Source organism: Emys orbicularis, chromosome 3 (genome assembly GCF_028017835.1).
Source record: "Emys orbicularis isolate rEmyOrb1 chromosome 3, rEmyOrb1.hap1, whole genome shotgun sequence".
NCBI classification, from domain to species: Eukaryota; Metazoa; Chordata; order Testudines; family Emydidae; genus Emys; species Emys orbicularis.
In genome coordinates, this window is record NC_088685.1 from 179,957,145 (window position 1) to 179,980,386 (window position 23,242).

Sequence of the window (23,242 nt, forward strand, 5' to 3'; positions counted from 1 at the left end):
AAGTGAAAATTTAACTCTGATTCGTTACATTAGTTCTCCACAACATAAAAGTCTCATTGTACCCTGTACATCTGTAGTTGAATTATCTATTAATTAAATTCTAAATGATCACTTTGAAAATGTACTGGGTAGCAATATCAGGATACGTTGACACAGCAACTGTCAACCTAAAAACCACCAAGAGTGTATTAAATAACATGTACCCAGAAAGTATCATTTTCAAAAGAGCCTAAGTCACTTAAAAGTCCAAGCCCCATTGACTTTCAACGAGACTTAGGCTTAAACTGGAACTTTGGTGCTCCAGAAAATTTTACCTAGCATCTCAGTTAATTTGATTTAGTACTGATTAAGTACGGATTCTTGATTGAGAATGCCAGGCTGCAAATCAAGAGACAGTACAGAGGACAAAACTGGCTGCCACTTTTATGAAATAACCAATTGCACACAGGAAGGAAGATCTTACCAAACTCAAGCTCTCTCCATTTGTAACCTGGATACCTGGTCCATTGCTGGAACCTAAGAGCTGTTGTTGTAGCCAGCCCCTAACATACTAATCTCTCAGAGTTGGCCTCTACTTACAAAATCTGACTCTTGGGCTAACTACGCAGACATTGCTCCCTCCCATTCACAACAAACAGAAAAGTCTTGCCCGATGAACGTTAAAATGTGTAAGCTCCCTCTTCTCCCCAGCATGACAGCTCAGAGAAGACAGGTTGCTTGATTTAACTGCTTTTCTGAACTATCTCATGTTGGTAAGGTGTCCCTGCCCAGCTACGGAAATCGTGACATGGAATACCATCGTGCAAGATGTTCCATGAATATCAAAGTTCAGATCCGGGCCCTCAAGAATGGCAGAAATATGCATGTAGGGCAAACCTACCCATGGGAGGTTGGAATTGGGTGGGTTACCAGCACAAAATTCCTTCTCAAGACTAAACCCAATGGTTCCTAATACTACACCATGCAGAACCAGACAATGAGCCAGTAAGACACAGCAAAGCACCTCCTTACAAAATATCAAAATCATTCATCAGAGGGCGAATCATAATACACAGAGAATTTGAAGAAATGAAAGGCTGAACAGAATTGCCTACTAAGACTCAGCATGTTAGTGAAATGGATATCAGCCAGTCATCATGTGCACTGACAAGTAAACAGGCCTGTCTGCACCTGAGGCCCCCTACAGGCCATGAAGGCTGAATTTACAATGGTGACGAGGGCCTTTCCCCTCCATCCCCACCAAGAGGCTGGTCTGACAGTCAGGGATCACTGGGTCACAGGGATGCTCCGGACACACTCCCTATGCCACAGCCAAGAGGCGGGTGGCATAGTAGTCACAACAACCAGAGTCCCTCGATGCAAAGTAGATCCTTCAGGAGCCAGGTAAGCTGGTATTAAGCTGCACCACCAGCGCAGCACAAAGCAGTTTAATGCACTAGAGAATCAGTCCTGATATGTGGTTATAAATAAACCCTGTAGTGTACTTGCCATAAGGGAGCAAATATATTTTGTTTTCCATTGTGAACCCAATAAGATTGTAATAGTATAAACCTAGAACATATTTTCAAACTAGGGTTTTTGTTTTTATGACAAATTAACTAATTAGTTATAATGTAATGACTGTTATTTTTACTCAGATAGGGTCGCGGGGCCCCAATCGGGGCCAGTTGGTTATTCTGGTAGGCACTGTACAAATACATAGAAATTTATACTTCTTGTCCCAAAGAGGTGGCAAACTAAACAGACAAAGAAACAAAAGTGGGGGGGGGGGGGGAGGGGAAAGATACAAGCAAATGGTCAGGATAAAATCCATGGTCTCTTTTTGGTAGTTGAGGGTCAGGATGGTGGGGTAACAGGGTAGGAAGGGAGGGAAGAGAAGATGTATGGACAGAAAGAGCCTGATAGACACAGGAAGGAGGAGTAGGAAGACTGGTGATTGAAGCAAATATCAAAGAGGGTGGAGGGAAAAAGGTCCAAGAGTAGATTTCAGCTCTGGTGTCACATGGCAGAGGGTTTGAAGAGCAGCCCCCGGAGAGGCTGCGGGTGCTTCACCTGCTGTGGATGTAAAAAGAGGAGAAGGAAGGCAGGACGGGAGAAGGCTGGGGTCTTTTATAAACCACCCCAGAAGCTGTCCACAGCTGATCTGGACACACTCCAAGAGCTATGGCTTAAAATTATATTTGGGTCGTTAATATCTTTTCCCCCCCAATGGTACATTTACTGGCATAATAGAAAAACAGTGAATTATGCAAATGTTCAAATTAACAGTTTACAGGAGCACAAAAATTTTTACACGCATCTTTAAATGGCAACTACCATTATTATAGGCTGACAAATAATTCATAAAGTTTCTGAAAATAACTTTATTACACAATGATGCTTAAAGCCAATATAGCAAACTTAATGCCTACTTTTGTTTCCCTCTTATGGAAGACTCCTCAAAACCACAACCACAAAATATACCAACTGACTGTGGCATCAGGTACTTCACATTCAAAGATTTATATCATCCCCCTCTGATAAAAAAATAAGATGTACAGTTAACATTAAGTTCACTGCTCGGTCATGTAATACTTTTCACATCCTTTATTATTATAGTTTTAACATAAGCTGACCATGGCAGCTTCCAGGCTAGGCTTAGAAAGCACTATACCGGTGACATCTGATCTGCCTGCTTCTCTATCACAGAAGTTGTGAATTCAAAGGCTCTCACATATGAATTCAAAGGCTCTTGTCAAAATCACAAAAGGTTAATCAGTGCAAGTACTCTAGATTACAACAGAAATGCTTTCCTATCATAATCACTCAGATAATTACCAATTGAACCGCCTGTGCTACTTACAGATCACTAACAGGCTTTAAAGTTAGCAGAGTTTCACTCGAGCATAAAAACTAAAAATAAATAAAATCAAAATGACTTTGCTGCAAAACAGAAAAGATTCTTTTAAACTATTTTATACTACTGAACGCACATATAGATATAGTGCCAACAAGTCAAGTTTAAGGAAGACTGCTCAATTTCTATACAACTGTTTGACCTAAGTGTTTCCTAACTACAGAAAAACTAATCAATATGGAATAAATGTGCATAAGTGTGTTTTTAGAGAGCAAAGAATCTGAGAACAAAAATTTGCCACAGTCTATATTAATCTAATTATACCTATATAAAATAAACAAATGGACACAGGATAGTCGCAGCTAGAGGAAGGACAAGAGTGTTTTGAAATTTCTCCCTGGACCCAATTTTAGCCTCATTTTATAAACCTTGGAACCTTCCTTTTTGTAAAAGTTTGGCTGATAACAATACTAGCATATCTCCGCAGGGTTTCTGCCCTGGAGGTAGGCCCTGATCCAGCAAAGCACTTAAGCACATCCATACATGGGAATCAAAGAAACTATTCACATGCTTAAAAGTTACATAGATGCTTAAGTGTTTTCCTGGATTGGGGCCTTTGTGGGAGTCATGGGAAAAGTGGAGGACAAAGACCAACCAACAGATTATACAGCTTGAAGAAGAAAATGGAGAGTACACAACTCCTAATGCCACAATGGCACAGCACTGTGAAAATCTCCACGAAAGCCTCAGCTCTACCCCAGAATTTTTCTAACAGAAATAAAATAGAAGGTATACTATGAAAACCCACACCCTCACGTAGCATGCACCACCTCTCCTACCCTGACACAAGAATTGTGTCTAAAGTGTCTATATACAGATGTCAGAGTAATGGATTTCCATGATACTGATCCTTTAAGGGGGGCAGCAATTTAAGGCCCCAATCCTGCAATCTGATCCACATATGTGGACTCTGGCACCAGAGCAAAGTCAACAGGGCTCTCTCCATGGCTGCAAGGTTTGCCCATATGGACCACCAGGGCCACAGAAGGTAAAACAGAAGCACCTGGGGGGGGGGGGGTTCATTCCCCATACAAAAGCAAATCACAAATTTTATTTAAAAAAAAAATGAAGCAATATAGTTTAATTACCAAAACTGATGAAGCTGTTTTAAATGTGCATTCTAGGAGTGAATAAAAACCACGCATTTTTAGAACATTTTTAGAACGGCAACTCATTCTCCATTTCTGAAGTTATTAAAGGATATTTCATTTTTGCTCAGAAAATATAAATGACACACTCTGATGGCCATGCAGCAAAATAAAATAAAATAAAATAAAATAAATCAATTTTCTCTTAAAATGTCAGCCAGGTCAAACATGCAGGAGATTTGAAATACCATTGTCAAAATACATTAGTCTAACTGAAGTAAAACTATGTGAAGAAAACTTTTTGAAATAAAACATGAAACCTTTTTACTCTTTGATTTTAAACAGCATTGTAACTTCAACATTGCGCTGTTTTTCAGTCACCAGAAAATATAATAACGCAAACTGCATACAGGCTGATGCAAAACCTCTTCAAAGTTGCCAATTATTAATAAAATATTCATTGCAACATTTGAAATTACAGTAATATATTCTGCTGCCATGCAGGAAAGCAATACAACATTTAAGAGCTTAAGGAGAGAAGAGGAGCTAGGTTGCACACTGGGTTTAACATACCTGCTTTTCACCTCTGAATGTCTGAGATAAGACACAGAGAAGGTATAGCTGTTGAAATGCTATCTTATTATTACGATATCTTATAGCATTTTGCAAGATGGTGATGTAACAAAAGTCTGATGGTCTCAATCCACTACATACTGGATATCTGACGTGACTCAGCCACCACATAGTTTAGTATTTTTGCCAGTCTTCACCGAGGTGCACTGACAGTGCCGTGGGGCAAAAGCTTGCACAGTAGCTGCTTGCACAATTCAAGCTAATAATATCACCTCACCTCTGTGTCCACAAGACATTAAAATAATCCTTTATCATCCAGAGACACACGAGGAGAGTTCACCTTCTGACAATTCCCATCTTTAGACCAAATTAAAGGCAATGTTTTAACTTCTTTTATCCAGACCTCACAGTCCCTAAAACTTCCTTTTTGCTAATATTTGCCATCGCAAGCAATATGTATTGTTCCCATAGATCAAAACTGAGATAACTTTCACTTCCTACTACTCAGCCAAATCTTCAAGTAACTCAGGAAAAATCCCTAATGAGTTAAAATTGTGTGATTTGGCCCTGAGAGTAGAAGAAAGCTGTATTTTTCCATTACGGCAGTTAACAGCGACTGGGATGTTTCAGCTGTCAGGTCCAAGAATAGACAGTGGTGGGACATTCTTAGTTGAGGGCCCTTAATTATGCTACCTGCCTCCCCTCATTGCCAGCCTGCATTAGAATATGATGGCATACAAGGAGCAGCATAAATGCACCCTGTTTAAAGGCACACCAACAGGAATCTAATCAATTTAAAAAGAAAATGAACTAAAAGAAGTTTCATAGCGATCATACCTGCCTCTGTATCTACTTGCCAATTTCTGTGATTTTACAACTGCATTTTAAAATATTATTTTCTTTCCTGAGTTGCTGTGCAAGATCCACACAGAACAGGGAAACTGACTGACTATAGATGGGGAAGCCGCGAAACTGACTGTACACAGAGTGCTGCCAAATGCACTAAGAGAACACAAACTGCGAGAGGGAGGAAAATATTTCTCTCTGATTTCTTTCATTTTCAGTGACCTTAAGCATTGCTTGTAATAATAAGAAATAAAACATTTTCAGCCAGAAATGGGAGTTTTAAGTTGATGACATTACTTTAAACATATGGGTCTTTATATAGGGCTAAAAATGAATCCCAGGCAATAACTATGATGATTTGGCCATCCTCTATGAGTGGGAGCATTTGTTGTTATAGAATATGAGGCTTCCAGATGCAAAGGCAATGGGCTTTTACAAATGCCTATATAAATAAATATATGGCAAACACAAGCTATTAGGCTATGATTGTTTTCAACTTAAAATATTGTCATAAATGAGAACATTCTGTATTTTTATTTTAAAACCTCAGTATTTTGTTCTTGGTGAAACATGCTACTACAATAACATTCAAGTAACCAAAAAAAAAAAAAATCAATCCACTTTCTTAGTTTTAAACCTAGATTAAAATTTTAAATGTGAACTCAATTTAAAAGATACTAACATAATTAAAAGACCAACTAGCAATTTCATCAGTAATTACTATCAATATATCACCCAAGGATAGGTATGGGAACATTCTAACATATTTACATTTTTTTATAAAGATTATTGTGTTCAAAATCAGTTACTCTCCATACGAATCTGCAATAATGTTTACTCAGTGATTGATTTTTCAGGTTTCCTGAGCCCTAGAAGCTTTCTATCCTGTTGACCTGAATTTCACCCTCTTAGTAAGGGATACAGTCAAATGTACAGTAGTCTTTTCATTAAGCATTCTTTCTAAGTAGGCCAGGATTTCTGACACCGTTTTGAATTCTAATATATCTTCTCAACGGGTTTTAAATATGTAACTTATTTAAGGAATGGCTCAACAGCTGTATCTCATCCAAAATTCTTTGGTGGCAAGCTGGCAGGTTTTTGTTTTAAAAAGTTATATTTTAGTTTAGTTTTAACTCCATCAAACTGATATCCTTTTATTTGCTTAAGATTAATGAAATAATGAATGACAATCTTCTAACACAATACAGAAATCTCTAAAGACATCATGAATGAAAAAAGAATTTTAATAAAATGCTTATATATATTTTATATATAAAAAACAATAAATCCTTACACAAGTTAAGAGTGAAAAATAAAATATGACTTAGTTGAAAGTAACATTTTACTCAGAAATAGACATTGAATAAATAAACTTCCTCTGCCTGAGTATTAAACATTTCTGAATTGATATTTTATAGGATATCACCATTTTTATTCATGGTGAGTTGGGGATGAAACAGCATTGGCTGTTTTTTTTTTAATTGAAGCCTGACATGACTGACTGTTACTCTTTCCTTGAAGAGTCTTATTAGATGGTGCTAATTCAAAAAGGTTTTTCTTCCCTCATCTGTTCAAACAGGCAACTTAAAAGAAAAAAATTGCCAGTGTACATTTAACAATTAAACTGGCATTAATTTTAATTGCATCATCCCAGCATTAATTTATTACCATTATTACTCAAAAGTAAAACTTTCGTAATGTTTTGTACTTAAAGTTATTCGCTGATGTCAACAATAAATATTAATCTTTTCCAGGTGACCACAGAGTGTCTTATGCTATATATTAAGAAATAGTAGGTAGTCTTGAGGGGTCAGTGAATAGCATAGCACACTGCCACATATAAAACCCAAGTTCCAGAGTAGCCTTGCCTCTATTGTTCGTTCAGCTGGCAAGGGCGGGAAACATCACAGAAATGAGAGAGACAGCCTCCAGGGGCAGAGGTATGTGCAGGAAGGCAAGGATGCTACTTCCATCATTCCTTCACACTAGTGGAAGCTTGTTTTGCAACAGTCTGCAGTAATGTTGCACTTTTGGAGAAGGCCACTTCCAGCATTCCCAGATGACTGAAGGGTATGATGGGATTATGCCATGAAAAACACAACCCAAAAGGAAAGGGCCAGTGGAACTGGTCTACTAAATTCTGAGTCACTCAGGGATACGAGAAACGCCTAGGCATGCACCGAAGCAAATGCCAACAAGGGTAGAAGACAGGCACTTCACGTTAAATCTGAGCACCACACTATTACAAAAAATATACAAGTGTCCACAAAGGTTAGCCTACACAAAAGTACACGGCATGTTGCTGATGAGAGGAACATACAGAAATATCTCCCATTGATGGCAACACTGAGCCAAACAATAGGCAGACAAGGCAATACTCTCCTAGCCCAGGCAGGATGGTGCAAGGCCCTGCTCCTTTTAAGTCCAGTGGTGAGGCTATGGGGGCACCACGGGCAGAACAGACAGGCTGACATTCAAGTGGGCTCCTGATTATGCTGCTCAAAACAGCTAAGTCCTCTGTTCAAAGGCTAATAATGCCAGTGCAAACCTTAAAGGGGGGGCTATACTGGAGCCCTACAGCCATGCCTGGAGGCTTGGGAATTAATGCCATCACCTTTCACACACAACCATGCCTGCACAAAGCCCAACGATATGGGATTGCATCCACAGTGACAAGGAAGTGAAGACTGACAAACACTCTGTATCTAAAGTTGCAGGTCAAATGAATCCATTTGTCATATTGGCTCAAATAGACATTCCCACTAAAAAGTACAAAGCCATTCAACAGCAATTTAAAAAACCCTTATATTCCTACAAGCTTCTTCATATAATGAAAATACCATAGGCCATTTCAAACAAAGACTGTATCATACTGCTCAGTATTGAAGTAGAATGTGTGTGCATTATGGGTACAATTCTTAGGATTCCCATTCACGGCAGGATCAAGTTCAATTTTATTTATAAACCTCCAACAGTCATGCTCCAGCTAATGCCATGGAGCTGTAGCTCTACCTCCTTTCCTTCTGCCTCTGCTGATCTAGACTGGATCTCCTCTCTGTGCCCCTACAATGTGGAATTCCTGACATCCGGAGCAGCTTTCCTGAACCTCCCTGCCCAAAGACCATCCAACTCATGTCAAATTTCACATGGAAAAAGAAATCATGTATTTTCTCCAACTCTACCATAATTAAGTGGATTATTAAACTCTATAAATCTTCTTGATAATATAGTTTGCATGAAAGAGGCAATACAATACAATTTTATTTTGTTCTGCATTATAATTACTCTCATAAGCTCCAAAAACAGCTGATGCTGTGTACTTAAGTCAAAATAGTTTATAATATATACAGTTGATTTCCCCTTATTCTATGTCCGCCATTGCTATTTACTGACTCTAAAGCATTGGGGAAGGTTTAACCATAAGACTTTTGTATGATAAAGTTTTTGAAAAATGACCTCTTTTCAGCAGCCGAAGGGGAGTGGTGCTCTTTTAAGAAAATGAAGAAATTAGCTCAAGTAGACATCAAGGCACTATGTCCCACACATGCAAGCATCAAATGGTTTTACTTTCCTTAAGATAAAGTCAGAAGAAATTATATTGTCTCCTATCTTTACCTTCCATTTGTTGGGCACTATGACAGTTCTGAACTGTACATCTCTATCTTTAACAGCACCCAAGGGTACTAGCCCCTGTAGCATGACAGTCTCAAAGTCCCAACAAGCCTATAAGGTTTTCTCTTGCAAGGGAAAGTGCAAATGGTTTGCTGAACTTTGAGCGTACAATAATCCAATGTATTCTGCCCTGTGGAGAGAAGACAAGCAGATGGGATTTGACAATGCTAAGCCAAGCTGCGTTAGCTGACCTTTTGCTCTCCGAGACACTCTTTATCCTCAGAAATCATTCTTTAAAGCAGTGCCTTTTCAATATCATACCTGCAAATAGAATACAACACACATTCTCACCCTCTTGGTACAAAATGCCTGTGCAAAATGTTACTTTAGTTTATTTACATATTTGCAGCTCACTCTCCTGCTAACTGGGAGACACAACTATGAAGTCAAACACAGGATCACAAGCGCTGACAGGCTGAGATGAAGATGGGTGTTTCTTTTATGCACTGTAATATGGAAATCAAAATGCATTGATCTTGCTTAAGCAGGTAAATACAACATTAAAAAGTGCTTCATTGCACTAAGTGCAACATTAACTTAGTGCTTCACCGCACTAAGTAGTACAGACAAGCTTTAGTATGATGATCTCTTCTGACATGGGGTAGTATAGATGTCCTTGTCTGTAAACGGTAAGTGCCCTTTCCTATCCTACCCATGTCTAAAGAAATCTTCATACTATGGCTTGTCTGCATTACTTGCATAAATTGGTGCAATGGAGCACACCATGTTCTTTATTTTGGTTTTAAGTGGTTAAGAAAAAAGAAAGTAAAGTGATTTTATCAGTACGGTAAAAACTTCAAATGAAACGTAATATCCTGAAATTGAAGCATTCCTAAATTAGTATTACCGTTCCACAACACACAATCAGAGCTGCTACATAATCTTATTTCTCAGCAGCAATTCTCTCTCTCTCAACCTTCATACCACAATTTATCTCCAGGACTCAGCAGCACTGCTGTTGCTTAAAGTTATTATAACAACATTAATTTCATCAGGGTTTCTCCCCCTTTGGTTAAGAACAGTAGTTGAAACAAATATTCCACTTGATCAACTGCTTTCTACATTACACAGCCAGTCAGGGACCACTCAACCTAGACATTTTTATCTGTGACAAACATAATATACATCCTCTCCTCCACCCTCCACCCCAAACAACCACCACCAAAAAATCAATGCCGGGTGGTGTGTAGCTAACAAGATTTTCAACGGTCCAGGAACTAGACAAATCCCTGTTTCACAGTAAGCCAAATAGTTGTACTTCATAATAAAGTAAAACGACAAACTGAGCTCATAGGCTGCCTTGATGTGCCACTGCTTCATGATGTAGATGTGTACTCTGATTCCAACAGAACAAAGAGACCTTAAAATAAGTATTAATATAAAAAGCTCAGTTTAAAACAGCCTTTAAAATCTAGACTTAAGATTTTATTCTGTGAAGAGCACAAGACGACCCCCAGCCCCCCCAAAAGTCCAAAAAATATATTTTTACATCAATTGAATCCTATCTGGAAAAACTGTTTGAAATTTTACATACCCATGGTAATGTTATTGATTCTGAAGTTTACCAGGTTTTAAGTATTACTGCCAGAACACTAAGCTTACCTGCCCAATCCAACCATAAAATTAAAAGGAAATCTACTATAAGAGATGACATCATTTTGAAAGCTTGGTTAGGGTTTGCCTAAGGAGTATGCATGTCACATTTCTGAACTCCAGATTGTGCAGAAAAATTATTGCACTGGAATACAGTAAAAAGTGTAAAATTAGTTAGACCAGAGACACTGTGTAATCACGTGTTATTTATGCACATAATAGTTGATGGTCAGGGTCAACAATGGAGAAGTCCATCCCTTGTTAAATTATATATCACTTTTATAAATCAGCCCCTCAGGCAAAAATCAAAGAAGCAAGATGGATCTTACATGGTGCCCTAAAGGTCAACAGACTCTGACTTTAGTGGGATAATGGAAACAAGAAGTTCCAGAGCCAAGAGCCCTCCTCTGAGGTTCCTGTACCCCCCAGACACTGAAATCTAGGGACGATCAGATAGAAAACCTCAGATGACTTTAGTTGCAATAGCAGTACATGGTCAGAAAGACAGGCTCCCAGGGGTATATCTTCACTACCTGCCGGATCGGCGGGCAGCGATTGATTCAGCGGGGATCGATCTATCGCGTCCAGTCCCGAGCGCTCTCCCGTTGTCTCCTGTACTCCACTGCCGCGAGAGGCGCAGGCGGAGTCGACGGGGGAGCAGCAGCAGTCGACTCACTGCGGTGAAGACACCACGGTAAGTCGATCTAAGTACGTCTGCTTCAGCTATGTTATTCACGTAGCTGAAGTTGCGTAACTTAGATCGATTCCCCCACCAGTGTAGATCAGGGCCAGGTAACCAGGACCTAAACCATGAAGAGAGTAATGGATCAGGGTCAACAACCTAAATTACACCCAGAAACAAGAAAGAAACCAGTACTGTTTCTCAGAAAATTGATTAAATATGGCATCTGTAGTTCTTCTAGGCAAACACACAGTAACATTCAGTACCAGCTTTAGCTTCCAAGTGGCCCCTGAGGTTAATCCTACATGGAGTGCATTTCAGTAATCCAGTCTGAAGGTCATAAGAGAATAAATAACTGATAAAGACATAGAAAGTACAGTTAGAATCACCTTACTAGGCTCACATGAAAACAGGTGATTTGACTACAAAATCCATCTGATATTTTAGGGATCCAGAAGCAAACACTTTGATGAAAGGGTGTGTGAACCCATTCAATACTGAGGAAAGCCAGGAGGCATATCATACCCTCAAGATGTTTCATCCAACCAACCACAATCGCCTCCATCCTGTCATGTCTGAGATTCAGTCAACATGCCCTCATAAAAGTTACCACATCAGCCAGGAACTAGAAGAGCCTGTGTCCCCTGTTAAAAAAAACCCCACGGTCATTAAAATGGCCTGGCTTCTGCATACTGATGGTAGCACAGACCATATCACCTCAGCAGGTGATTCCAGCAGTGGATAAAGGTTAGGAGTCCATACCGATCATTTTAGGCTTGTTTGCAGTTTTTGATACCATTTATCTGCCTATGGACCCTCGCAGAGCCGAATAAACTCCCCGAGGTTGATATAGCATATATCCTCATTTACCCCCAATCCTCTTCTGTGCAGCTTGCAGGGATTTATTTTGGCACACATCAACCCCTTGTTCTGCATGGATATGAGGCTGCTGGAAGAGATAATAGCTCATTTTCTATCATGCTCAAGCCAAATCCCACACCAAAATAGCATCACCACAACATTCTTAATAACAAGTTCAAAAGCTGATAGAACAATAATTCAGTTCTTGACCCATCTATTGAGATTGCCAATTAATGCCAAATGTAGTCGCCTTTTGGCTAGTGAACACTCATCTGTTTATTCATTTATAAGAAATGAATAATAAAACATTTTCAGAAAGGATAGCTGTATTACATTTTTAAGTGGGAAGTCAGAACTGAGTGAGAATAAAGATAAATTTAGACAAGCAGTGGTTGTTTAGCAGTACCAGAAGTGTGCTTAATAAAACACAAGATGTGAAAGTGAATTCTCCTATAAAATGCACTATCTTATATTTTTTACATTCATATAGCTCATGGGCAGACACAGGTCTACTCCCTGTATTTCAGAAAAATGACCGCTGCTATCTACTTTGTATTGAGAGAAATGTTAAAGTGGCAAACTGTGTTAAGATCACAGCAATCTCACATAATATGTCTGCAGTACCTTTTATCTTAACTATAAATGTCACACTTCATCATGAAGCTGTCAGCTTCTTTTAATGTACTAAACTCCATTTTGTGTACAGAGAACCTAACATGATGTAACATAACAATTAAAAAAAGTTATCTTTGACACCATATTATCAGATGCCCACCAAACAAAAGAAATCCAAGATCACAAGAGGAAGATGCATTCAAGAGAGAAAAAGTAGCAAATGTAGTTTTATCAGTTACTCTTGATTCTTTTTCAATACTATGCTTATACAGTAACTCCTTACTTAATGTTGTAGTTATGTTCCTGAAAAATGTGACTTTAAGCGAAACGATGTTAAGCGAATCCAATTTCCCCATAAGAATTAATGTAAATGAGGGGGTTAGGTGCCAGGGAATTTTTTTTCACCAGACAAAAGACTATATATATATATATATATATATATATATATATATATATATATATATATATATATAAACACAAACAATTTAATACTGGTACACAGGGATGATGATTGTGAAGCTTGGTTGAGGTGGAGGAGTCAGAGGGTGGGATATTTTCCAGGGAATGCCTTACTGCTAAATGATGAACTAGCAATTGGCTGAGCCCTCAAGGGTTAACTTTCACAGTCTACAAGGCAGCAGGAATGGAGGGAGGGGAGAGAGCATCGCAGACAGAGACAGAGACACACACCGTGTGTGTGTGTGTGTGTGTGTGAGAGAGAGATGCGCATTTCCCCTTTAAGTACACTGCCTTGTTAATTAGATCAGCTTGCTGAGAACACAGCTCCTGCTGCCAGCAAGCTCCCTCTGTCCTGAGCCCTGTCGTGTCTCCCCCCTGCTCTATGGAAGATGGGGTAAGTGGGGAGCAGGGGGGAGGGGGACACCCTGACATTAGCCCCCATCTTCCTCCCCTCCTCCCCGCACAGCAAGCAGTAGTCTCGGGGAATAGCTCCAAGGCAGAGGGCAGGAGCAGCACATGGCAGTGGGGGAAGGGACAGCTGCAATTGCTAGCCTGCTGGACAGCTGCTGCACAGGGAACTTAGGGGAGCAGGGAGCTTATAGGGGGAGCTGATAGGGGGGCTGCCGGTCCATCCTGGTTACAAGCCCCCACCAGCTTGCTGCAATGGGCTGCTCTTCCTGCAAGCAGTGGACAAAGCAGGCGGCTGCCAAACTACGTTATAAGGGAGCATTGCACAACTTTAAACAAGCATGTTCCCTAATTGATGAGCAACGAAACAATGTTGATCAGGACGACTTTAAGTGAGGAGTTACTGTATTATGCTGTGCTTCTCTTGAAAGTTAGCCATTCAATGCTAACGTTGTTCATGCCTTTGCTTGCATAGTGCAGGGAAATATATTACAGTATAGATTTTTTTTTTTTTAAACTCAAGAAAAGACTCAGCTAGATTTTAAAAGGCTATTTACAAATGTGAGAATACAAGTATTTAGGGTGTTGACTTCCATAAACCTTGATATCCCACTGCAGTTTCAAGTGAATACAATCAATATTCTTCACTTTTTATCCTAAACTGACATGTAGCATTCGTGGGGACTGTAGAAGAAACGCTGCTTTTCAAACCAGAGGTGGCTGCATTTCAATGGTGGGTGAAGCGATTTCTATATATTATAGAGAGATGCAATTTTCTACATAATTAACATTGAAGCTAGTCATTTATTAACAGATCCGCTTTTGACCCACTAGCTTTATCAAAACTAAGGCAAATTGCCTGATATTTCACAGGACGCCATTTTTTCTTGAAAGCATCAGAAAAATCAGGTGTGTTTTGGAGATTAAGAGAGTTTAAAAAACGAGGAACTTTCTAACTGGAACATTTTCCTAATTTTTGTTTGTTTGTTTATATTAACTCCAAATATTTTTTAATCGTTGGTCGGGGTGGTGACAGGTGCCTTTCAGTAACAATAGTAATTTGGAGAGGTTTTGAAGTAGAGACAAATTATTGGTGGCATCATTTACAAATAACAAGAGGTTTCCACTATGCAGTCCATCGCTACCCTGACATGGTGTTTGCACACACTGCATGGCCCCTGAAGGAATTAGTCACAAAGGAGTAAATTAGCGTACAGGAAGGGGAGAGCCACACTGGGTATGGCTATACTGCAATAAAACACCTGTAGCTGCCCTGTGTCACCTGACTTGGGCTCGTGGGGCTCAGGCTGCTGAGCTATAAAACTGCTGTGTAGACATTTGGCTCAGGCTGGAGTGCGGGCTCTGGGACCCCATCGGGGGGGGAGGGTCCCACAGCCTGAGCCTGAACATCTACATTGCAATTTGATAGCCCTGCAGCCAGAGCCCCGTGAACCTGTGTCACCTGACACAGGGCAGCCACAGGTGTTTTCTTGCAATGTAGACATACCCAGTAAGAGGCAAGGGGGTGGCGTGGGGAGGCAAGGGCCCATGTAATAGTCTAACAACTTCTATTGTAATAAATCAACTTTATATACCACACAATGCAACTCTTCTCTGGGGATGGGGGGGAAGGGAGGGAGGAAGGAAGAAGAATCCACTTGGGGAGGCATAGATTGTTCTATCCTTGCACCTCTCGTAAGCTCCACATGGCCTACCTTTAACTAAGCTGTTCCTAAACATTTTTTAAAACCAGAAGAAAGCTTGTGTCTCTATCCCTTCTTCTTGCAGATCCCTGTCGAGGCTGCCAAGGCCTTGGCGGCAGCTGGAACTGTTTCCTCACCGATTGCAGCGTATGCAGACCCAGCAAGCAAAGGATGGCCCAAGTGTACTTTAGTTCATGCAGCCATGCATCAGTCTGCTCCGCAAAGAGACCATTCCCATCAAACAGGAGATCTTGAATTGAGGCCTGCATTGCCTAGGAGAAACCAGAAGCTGCATTTCACGACCACCGCCAATGCAACCACCCTAGCCGCCGAGTTGGCCGCATCCCACGCCATTTGGAGGGAGCACCTCGCTGCTGCAGTACCCTCCTCCATCGGGTACCAAACTCCTGGGCCAAGTCCTGAGGCAGGGACTCTTTGAACTTACGGAGGGAATCCCATAAGTTGAAGTTGTAGCTGCACAACAGAGCCTGGCAGTTCGCCATCCGGAACTGAAGGCTGGCCGTTGAATAAACCTTCCTCCCAAAAAGGTCCAGCCTCTTGGCCTCTTTATTTTTGGTGGTTGAACTTCTGTGCTCCTGTTTGTTCTTTTCATTGGTTTCAGAGACGACCAGCATGCTTGGAGGCAGGTGGGTATATAAGTACTCGAACCCCTTGACTGGGACAAATTATTTTTTCTCAGCCCTCTTGGAGGTGGGAGGGATGGATGATGGGGTTTGCCAGAGGGCTTAGCTATTTTTAAGACCCCATCATGCACTCAGGGGTAGATGCCGAGAGCACACTGAACAGGGTGTCCGCCTGTTCGGCGAGCTCCTCTACCTCCAGGCCCAAGTTCTCGAACACCCGTCAAAGCAGGGCCTGGTGCTCTTTGAAGTCGTCCGGCGGGCTGGCACTCAAGGGCCCTACCTCCGCTTCGTCTGGGGATGAGGATGACGACTGGACCCACCAGGGGAGGCCCCAGTATGGCCACTGTGCTGGCCACTGGCCATGTTGCCAAGACGGCATCACAGAGGTTGACGCAGCCTTGGGTGCCTGATCACACCGGTGATGCATCAGCAAGGAGCTGAATTCCCTCTCCGTGCCGGAGGAATCCCCTTCCGGTGACCACAGTGTGGCTGTCGATGCCTGCGTCTGGTGGCTAACTGTTGCCACTGGAGACTGGCGTTTTGAATAAGAGGATCGGTGCTGGGGGCAGGTAGACCGGTACTGCGACAGAGACCATTCCCATGGTGCAGGGGACGGAGGTCTGCACCGAGAAGACAATCGGTGGGAGGGTAAATGGTGCCAGCAATACAATGACCAGTGCCTCCCCCTAGGCAATCCGCATTGAGGGGACAGAGACCGCAATCGCGGTGCCGGTGATCTAGGGTGACCTGCAGAGGACCTGGGTTGCAAAGCTGGAGATCTGCAGTATGGAGACAGAGAGCATTGTCTTGGCTCTGGGGATTGGCAGCACTCACTTGCCCGCTGGGGGGGGCTTGACAGCTGGCTTGCCCTCGTAGGGAGCCTTTGCCACTTCCTGCAATATACACGGCGCCAGCGGCACTAGTAGAGGCCTCTGCTCTCTGGGTGCTGGGAGAACCTGGAAAGTCATCGGCCTCGCCACAAGCCTGGGTCTGCTCCCGGGAGTCGGTGGCAGCTACCTTGGGGAGCTAGGGGCCCCCATTGGGGAGGCACGCCCATGTGGCTCAAACTGGGTCCTTTGCCCAATACCCCGAGACTTTTCTTGCTTGCTGCCGGGAAGCTGTCTTTCTTGGACTTCTTTCTTGCCCGATGCTGGGGGTGCGCTACGCATCGAGGCCGAAGTGCTATGGGTAGAGTCCGTCTGGGAAGGCTCGGAAGACTGGCAGAGAGCAGCCTCCACGAGGATGGCCCTCAGATGGATGTCGCGCTCTTTCTGGGTCCTGGATCGAAATTTCTTACAGATGCAACCCTTGTCCTTCACATGCGATTCCCCCAAGCATTTCAGGCAGCTGCTATGGGGGTCACTAACAGGCATAGGCCTGCTACAGTCAGAGCAGGGCTTAAAACCTGGAGACCGGGGTATGCCCCACCTTGGACAGAGTCCTTTGGGACTGTAACTTCTTACTACATTACTTAACAACTATTTAAACACTAACTACTATAAACAAACTATTTACAAGGCCCTAAGGATCGAATACAGTAGAGATGAAACCACTAGCCCTTGGTAGGCAGGGAGGAGGTGCTCCAACTAACCACCACGGGTGGTAAGAAAGAACTCAGAGGGTGTAGGGCTGGCGGCGCCTAATATACCGATGCATGAGTGCGGCACTCAAGGGGGCGCCACAGCCAATCCTACAGATACCACTACAAAGGCAAAAATCTCTGATGACCGCACACATGGGTGCGCGCACACACCTAGAATGGAATCGAGATGAGCAAGCACTAGAAGAAGAATTTACAAATTATGAAAATGGAAACACAGATAAAAGTCATACAAAACAACTAGGGATGTCGATTAATCGCAGTTAACTGACGCGATTAACTCAAAAAATTAATCGTGATTAGTCACACTGATAAACAATAGAATACCAATTGAAATGTCTTAAATATTTTTGGATGTTTTTCTACATTTTCAAATATATTGATTTCTATTACAACACAGAATACAAAGTGTACAGTGCTCACTTTATATTATTATTTTTGATTATAAATATTTGCACTGTAAAAATGATAAACAAAAGAAATTGTATTTTTCAATTCACCTCATACAAGTACTGTAGTGCAATCTCTTTATCGTGAAAGTGTAACTTACAAATGTAGCTTCTTTTTTGTTACATAACTGCACTCAAAAACAAAACAATGTAAAACTTTACAGCCTACAAGTCCACTCAGTCCTACTTCTTGTTCAGCCAATCGCTCAGACAAACAAATTTGTTTACATTTATGGGAGATAATGCTGCCTGCTTCTTATTTATAATGTCACCTAAAAGTGAAAACAGGCATTCGCATGGCAGTTTTGTAGCCGGTGTTGCAAATTATTTACATGCTAGATATGCTAAACATTTGTATGCCCCTTCATGCTTCAGCCACCATTCCAGAGGACATGCTTCCATGCTGATGATGCGTGTTAAAAAAATGTGTTAATTAAATTTGTGACTTTGGGGGAGAATTGTATGTCTCCTGCTCTGTTTTACCTGCATTCTGCCATATATTTGATGTTATAGCAGTCTCGGATGACGACCCAACACATGGTCGTTTTAAGAACATTTTCACAGCAGATCTGACAAAACGCAAGGAAAGTACCAATGTGAGATTTCTAAAAATGGCTACAGCACTCGACCCAAGTTTTAAGAATCTAAAGTCCCATCCAAAATCTGAGAGGGACGAGGTGTGGAGCATTCTTCAGAAGTCTTAAGAGCAACTCTCCGATGCGGAAACTACAGAACTCGAACCAACAAAAAGAAAATTCACCTTCTGCTGGTGGCACCTGACTCAGATAATGAAAATGAACTTGAGTCGGTTCGCACTACTTTGGATTGTTATCGAGCAGAACCCGTCAACAGCATGGACGCATGTCCTCTGGAATGGTGGTTGAAGCATGAAGGGACATATGAATCTTTAGTATATCTGGCACATAAATATCTTGCGACGCCGGCTACAACAGTGCCATGCAAACGCCTGTTCTCACTTTCAGGTGACACTGTAAACAAGAAGCAGGCAGCATTATCTCCTGCAAATGAAAACAAACTTGTTTGTCTGAGCGATTGGCTGAAGTAGGTCTGAGTGGACTTGTAGGCTCTAAAGATTTATTGTTTTCTTTTTGAATGCAGTTATTTTTTGTACATAATTCTACATTTGTAACTTCAACTTTCATGATAAAATGATTGTACTACAGTACTTGTATTAGGTGAATTGAAAAATACTATTTCTTTTGGGGTTTTTTTTACAGTGCAAATACTTGTAATCAAAAATAAATATAAAGTGAGCACTGTACACTTTGTACTGTGTTGTAATTGAAATCAATATATTTGAAAATGTAGAAAACATCCAAAGATATTTAAATAAATTGTATTCTATTATTGTTTAACAGAGCGATTAATTGTGATTAATTTTGTTAATCGCTTGACAGCCCTAAAAACAACCTCATTCTGCCCCTGTAACTCTGTCCCCTGAAGAGCTGGAATCTGTATGTTAAATCCTGGCCCCACCGCAATCAGTGGAAGTTATACCCTGGCAGAGTATCCCATAATCAAACAACACACATTTTAATACCATCAGTGGCTCCAATGATCTCATTATGCACCTGGCCTATCTTACACTATAGTGGCATTTACACTATGGTAGTCAAAGATCATGTGCAGTTACTGGAAGAACACACTAAAAGTGACCACATTCTGGGCAAAATAAAAATTATAGACACGTATGTACATATACGCAAATGTGTGTGTGAGATGTGAGAAAGATGAGGGTTAGTTCATAGAAGAGTGCAAATTTCCTGTTGTTCAGGCAAAGGTTAGGGAATTTTCTGGAACTTGTTTAGCCCCAGAAGTCCACAAGACCCAACATATTCATGAGACATGTCAGCTCAGAGCCTTAACAGGGCTAGATAGAAGGCAGTGTGGTCAGATGGATAGTTAGATATCCAGTATTTCAAACACATTCCAAACTCCATACCAAATAATGTTAATCCAACTTTACGATTGAGAAACCAAGCAACCAAAAATAAAGAGATGCAAAGTCACAGGTAAAAGCGCTTTCTTCAGTCCATCCCTTCCCCTTGTATTTATGGGCCTCTTTTTATTACTGTACTGAATATCACATACAATACCAACTGAATTATATGAATAATAAAACTATTACGTATATTTCATACCTGCACTTCTTAGGTTAGGATCTAGGTCTGGCATCTCTTTAGAAGCTTCTGGACTAACACTGTAGATAGATGCTCCCGCTTCACTGACAATGCTACGAAATAGAATAGCAAACAGTTAAAAATGCACAGCTGACAATAAAATCAACTTGAGATAGACAAGACTTCACTTCATTAAGAAGTGACTTTTTTTGCATTTTTAGACATTTTTAAAACACATTTTTAAAATATTCTGAATGAACTGAATGCTAATAAAAGTGAAGGACAAACATCATTGGCCACAGTGAGACAACAGTACAGACACTGTGAAAGCACCTCCAGTTCTGCCAGTGCGCCTACTCCTTGACTGGCCTGTAACACCTCTGCTCTTTCAGTGGTGGGCCTCTGAGAACACACTGCCCATCATGCCAACTTCTACAGTATTCTGTGATGTTGAAAAATGGGTGAGACACTATTCACTTGTGCCCAATCAGGAAGTCAGATTTCCCCAAACAAAAAATACTAGCTGGTAATTTAGTTGGACCACTGATCTCCTGTACATACATTTATAATATCATATGTAACTAAGGCTGCGAGTCTTTCACAGAGGTCACGAATTCCGTGACTTTCTGGGACCTCCATGACTTCTGCAGCGGCCAGGGTGGCTGACCCCAGGGCCGCCCAAGCCGCTTGGGCGGTCCTGGGACCAGCTACACCAGCTGCTGTCAGGCGGCCCGAGGCAGCTGGTCCTGGGTGCTGCCCCAGAGCAGCAGTCCAGGAGCAGCACCAGGGCTCCAGGCCGCCCTCACCCCCCAGGAGCAGCAGTGGGGCCCTGGGCTACCATCTCCCTCTGGAATAGCAGCGTCTGCCAGAGTGTGTACCCCCTCTCCCCCAAGGAGCAGCAGCAGCATCCGCCAGTGCGTTCCCCTCACTAGCACCTAAGATTTAGTTATGGGTATTTATAGTACAAGTCATGGACAGGTTACGGGCCATGACTTTTTGTTTATTGCCCGTGACTTGTCCATGACTTTTACTAAAAATACCTGTGACTAAATCATAGCCTTGTATATAACACAGATTCATCCAAAGCAAACTGCTTAGACTATTCAGTGCAACTGAACTTCTATATACTTTGAGATATACAAAGTTTAGTATACTACCAATTTGCTGGCAACAATAAGTAACTGTAAACTACAGTTGTCAATTGTCAGTCTAATTTAGTAATGATGATCAGAAACCACTTCAAATTGTGTCACAATTTCAAATAATAAATTTAATCCAGGATAAACATTACAAATCAAATATATATAGAATAATATATGCTCAGAAGTACTTTTAGGGTGAAATCTTGGCACCACTGTAAGCTCCATTGACTTCAATGGGACCAGGATTTCATCCTTCATATTTAAGACACAGTATCAGTATATAATACTGTAACAAAGTGCTACCCATTTTAGACCTACTTTTACTATTCCATTTTGTTTTTTCACTGCTATGTCCTCCACAAGCTAACAGAGCCACGCTTACAGAAGTAAAGTTAAATTTCTAATACCAAATTGCAAAGGCTAAGGAAAAGATCAGCAAAGAAAGCATATAAAATACATTTCCATTTGTTACTAAAAGATGTTGACAATAAATATAAAGATAAAAATCACAATGTTGCTGTGGACAGTAAGGTTTTCTCCCCTGTATAGATATACAGGACTGATAGAAAACGGTCACACTTTTGCTTTAATATTATCTATTCAATCAAAACTGGAACAGGGTAAAGTGTTTATTACACATGGGTCAGAATGTAGAGTTGCTGGAACCTCTAATAAACAGTTCATTGTTTTCAACAAACAGGTTGGATCTTACAAAAAAATACAGAGGACTAGATTCTGTACTCAGTTATACTTGTGTAAATCCAGGATGACTCTATTGACTTCATATTTACTGTTGTAACAGAGCAGAACTTGGCCACTAGTCTGAATAAGGTAAGGGAAAATGAAACCATTTACACATTTTTCTAAAGACCCATTACAGACATTGCTTGAGTATGCACTGCATACAGCCCACCTAACATCCATAATAGGGAACAGCTGACAAAATCAGAGATACTAAATTGTGAGTAATGGTCATCTCAGTAAAAAACTGTTGAAAAATGAAGACTTTGACAGAAGTCTCATCTAATTGACATTTCTGATGAACTGGTAGGCTCAAAAAACATACAATGTAACATGTGAACAATTTAAACAATACACTTTAACTATAGCATCTGGCAAGCTCTCTTTCTTTGTGGGGGGGGGGGGGGAAGCTTCCCAAAAACCTCATACATCAACAGCTTTTAACAAATTTCTCTTCAGTTGCTGTTCTTTAACAGATCCAAAATTAAGCTTGTATATAATATCTACATTTAATACATTCCTATGTATGTATCCCTAGACACAACACACAATGTTTCGCACACATTTACCATGATGCACCATACAATAAGATTCATTACTGCGCACACAGTTTATTACCTGGTCTCTTTCAACATGCTGTACAGTGAAAGAACTAAAAGTGACTTGACTAGGAATTCAAGGACACTTAATGATTAATTGATACTCATCAAAATGTTATTTTACTAGTCCAGGTGAGCTTACTTTGGTCTCATTGTGCACTTGGGGGGAAAAATCACCCACAGTTTTAAGTTAGATGGTTCAAAAATTCACAGACTAAAGAGTAAACTAAAGTAAAACTTAGGAAACAACAACTGAAAGAGCATGTTTGCTTTTCTCAAGCATAAGGAATTTTATACTCCATTCACACAAAATTGAAATGTTGTTCTACAACATGTTTTTAATTAGAAAAAAATATGGAATGCACTCAGGTAAAGCACTTATCATTTTTATGAGATCTGCATACACAAAGATGTTTTTGTATGTATGCAGTGATCCCCATTGGGCACCCAGGGTCTGAGATTCCAAAGGCAGCAGAGCTTCCACCCAGCACAAAAACACCCCAGACAACTGGCATTCATAATTGAGACTG

General features: G+C 40.9%; 1 protein-coding gene across 1 annotated transcript in view; it reads right to left on the minus strand.

Moving 5' to 3' along the window:
* Window positions 1–23,242, minus strand: part of SRBD1 (S1 RNA binding domain 1) — a 247,442-nt gene that overhangs the window by 91,968 nt on the left and 132,232 nt on the right. Inside the window, exon 17 of the mRNA XM_065401220.1 lies at window positions 20,252–20,343. Within this exon, the coding sequence (XP_065257292.1) occupies window positions 20,252–20,343 (92 nt within the window). The remainder of the gene's footprint in view (window positions 1–20,251; window positions 20,344–23,242) is intronic.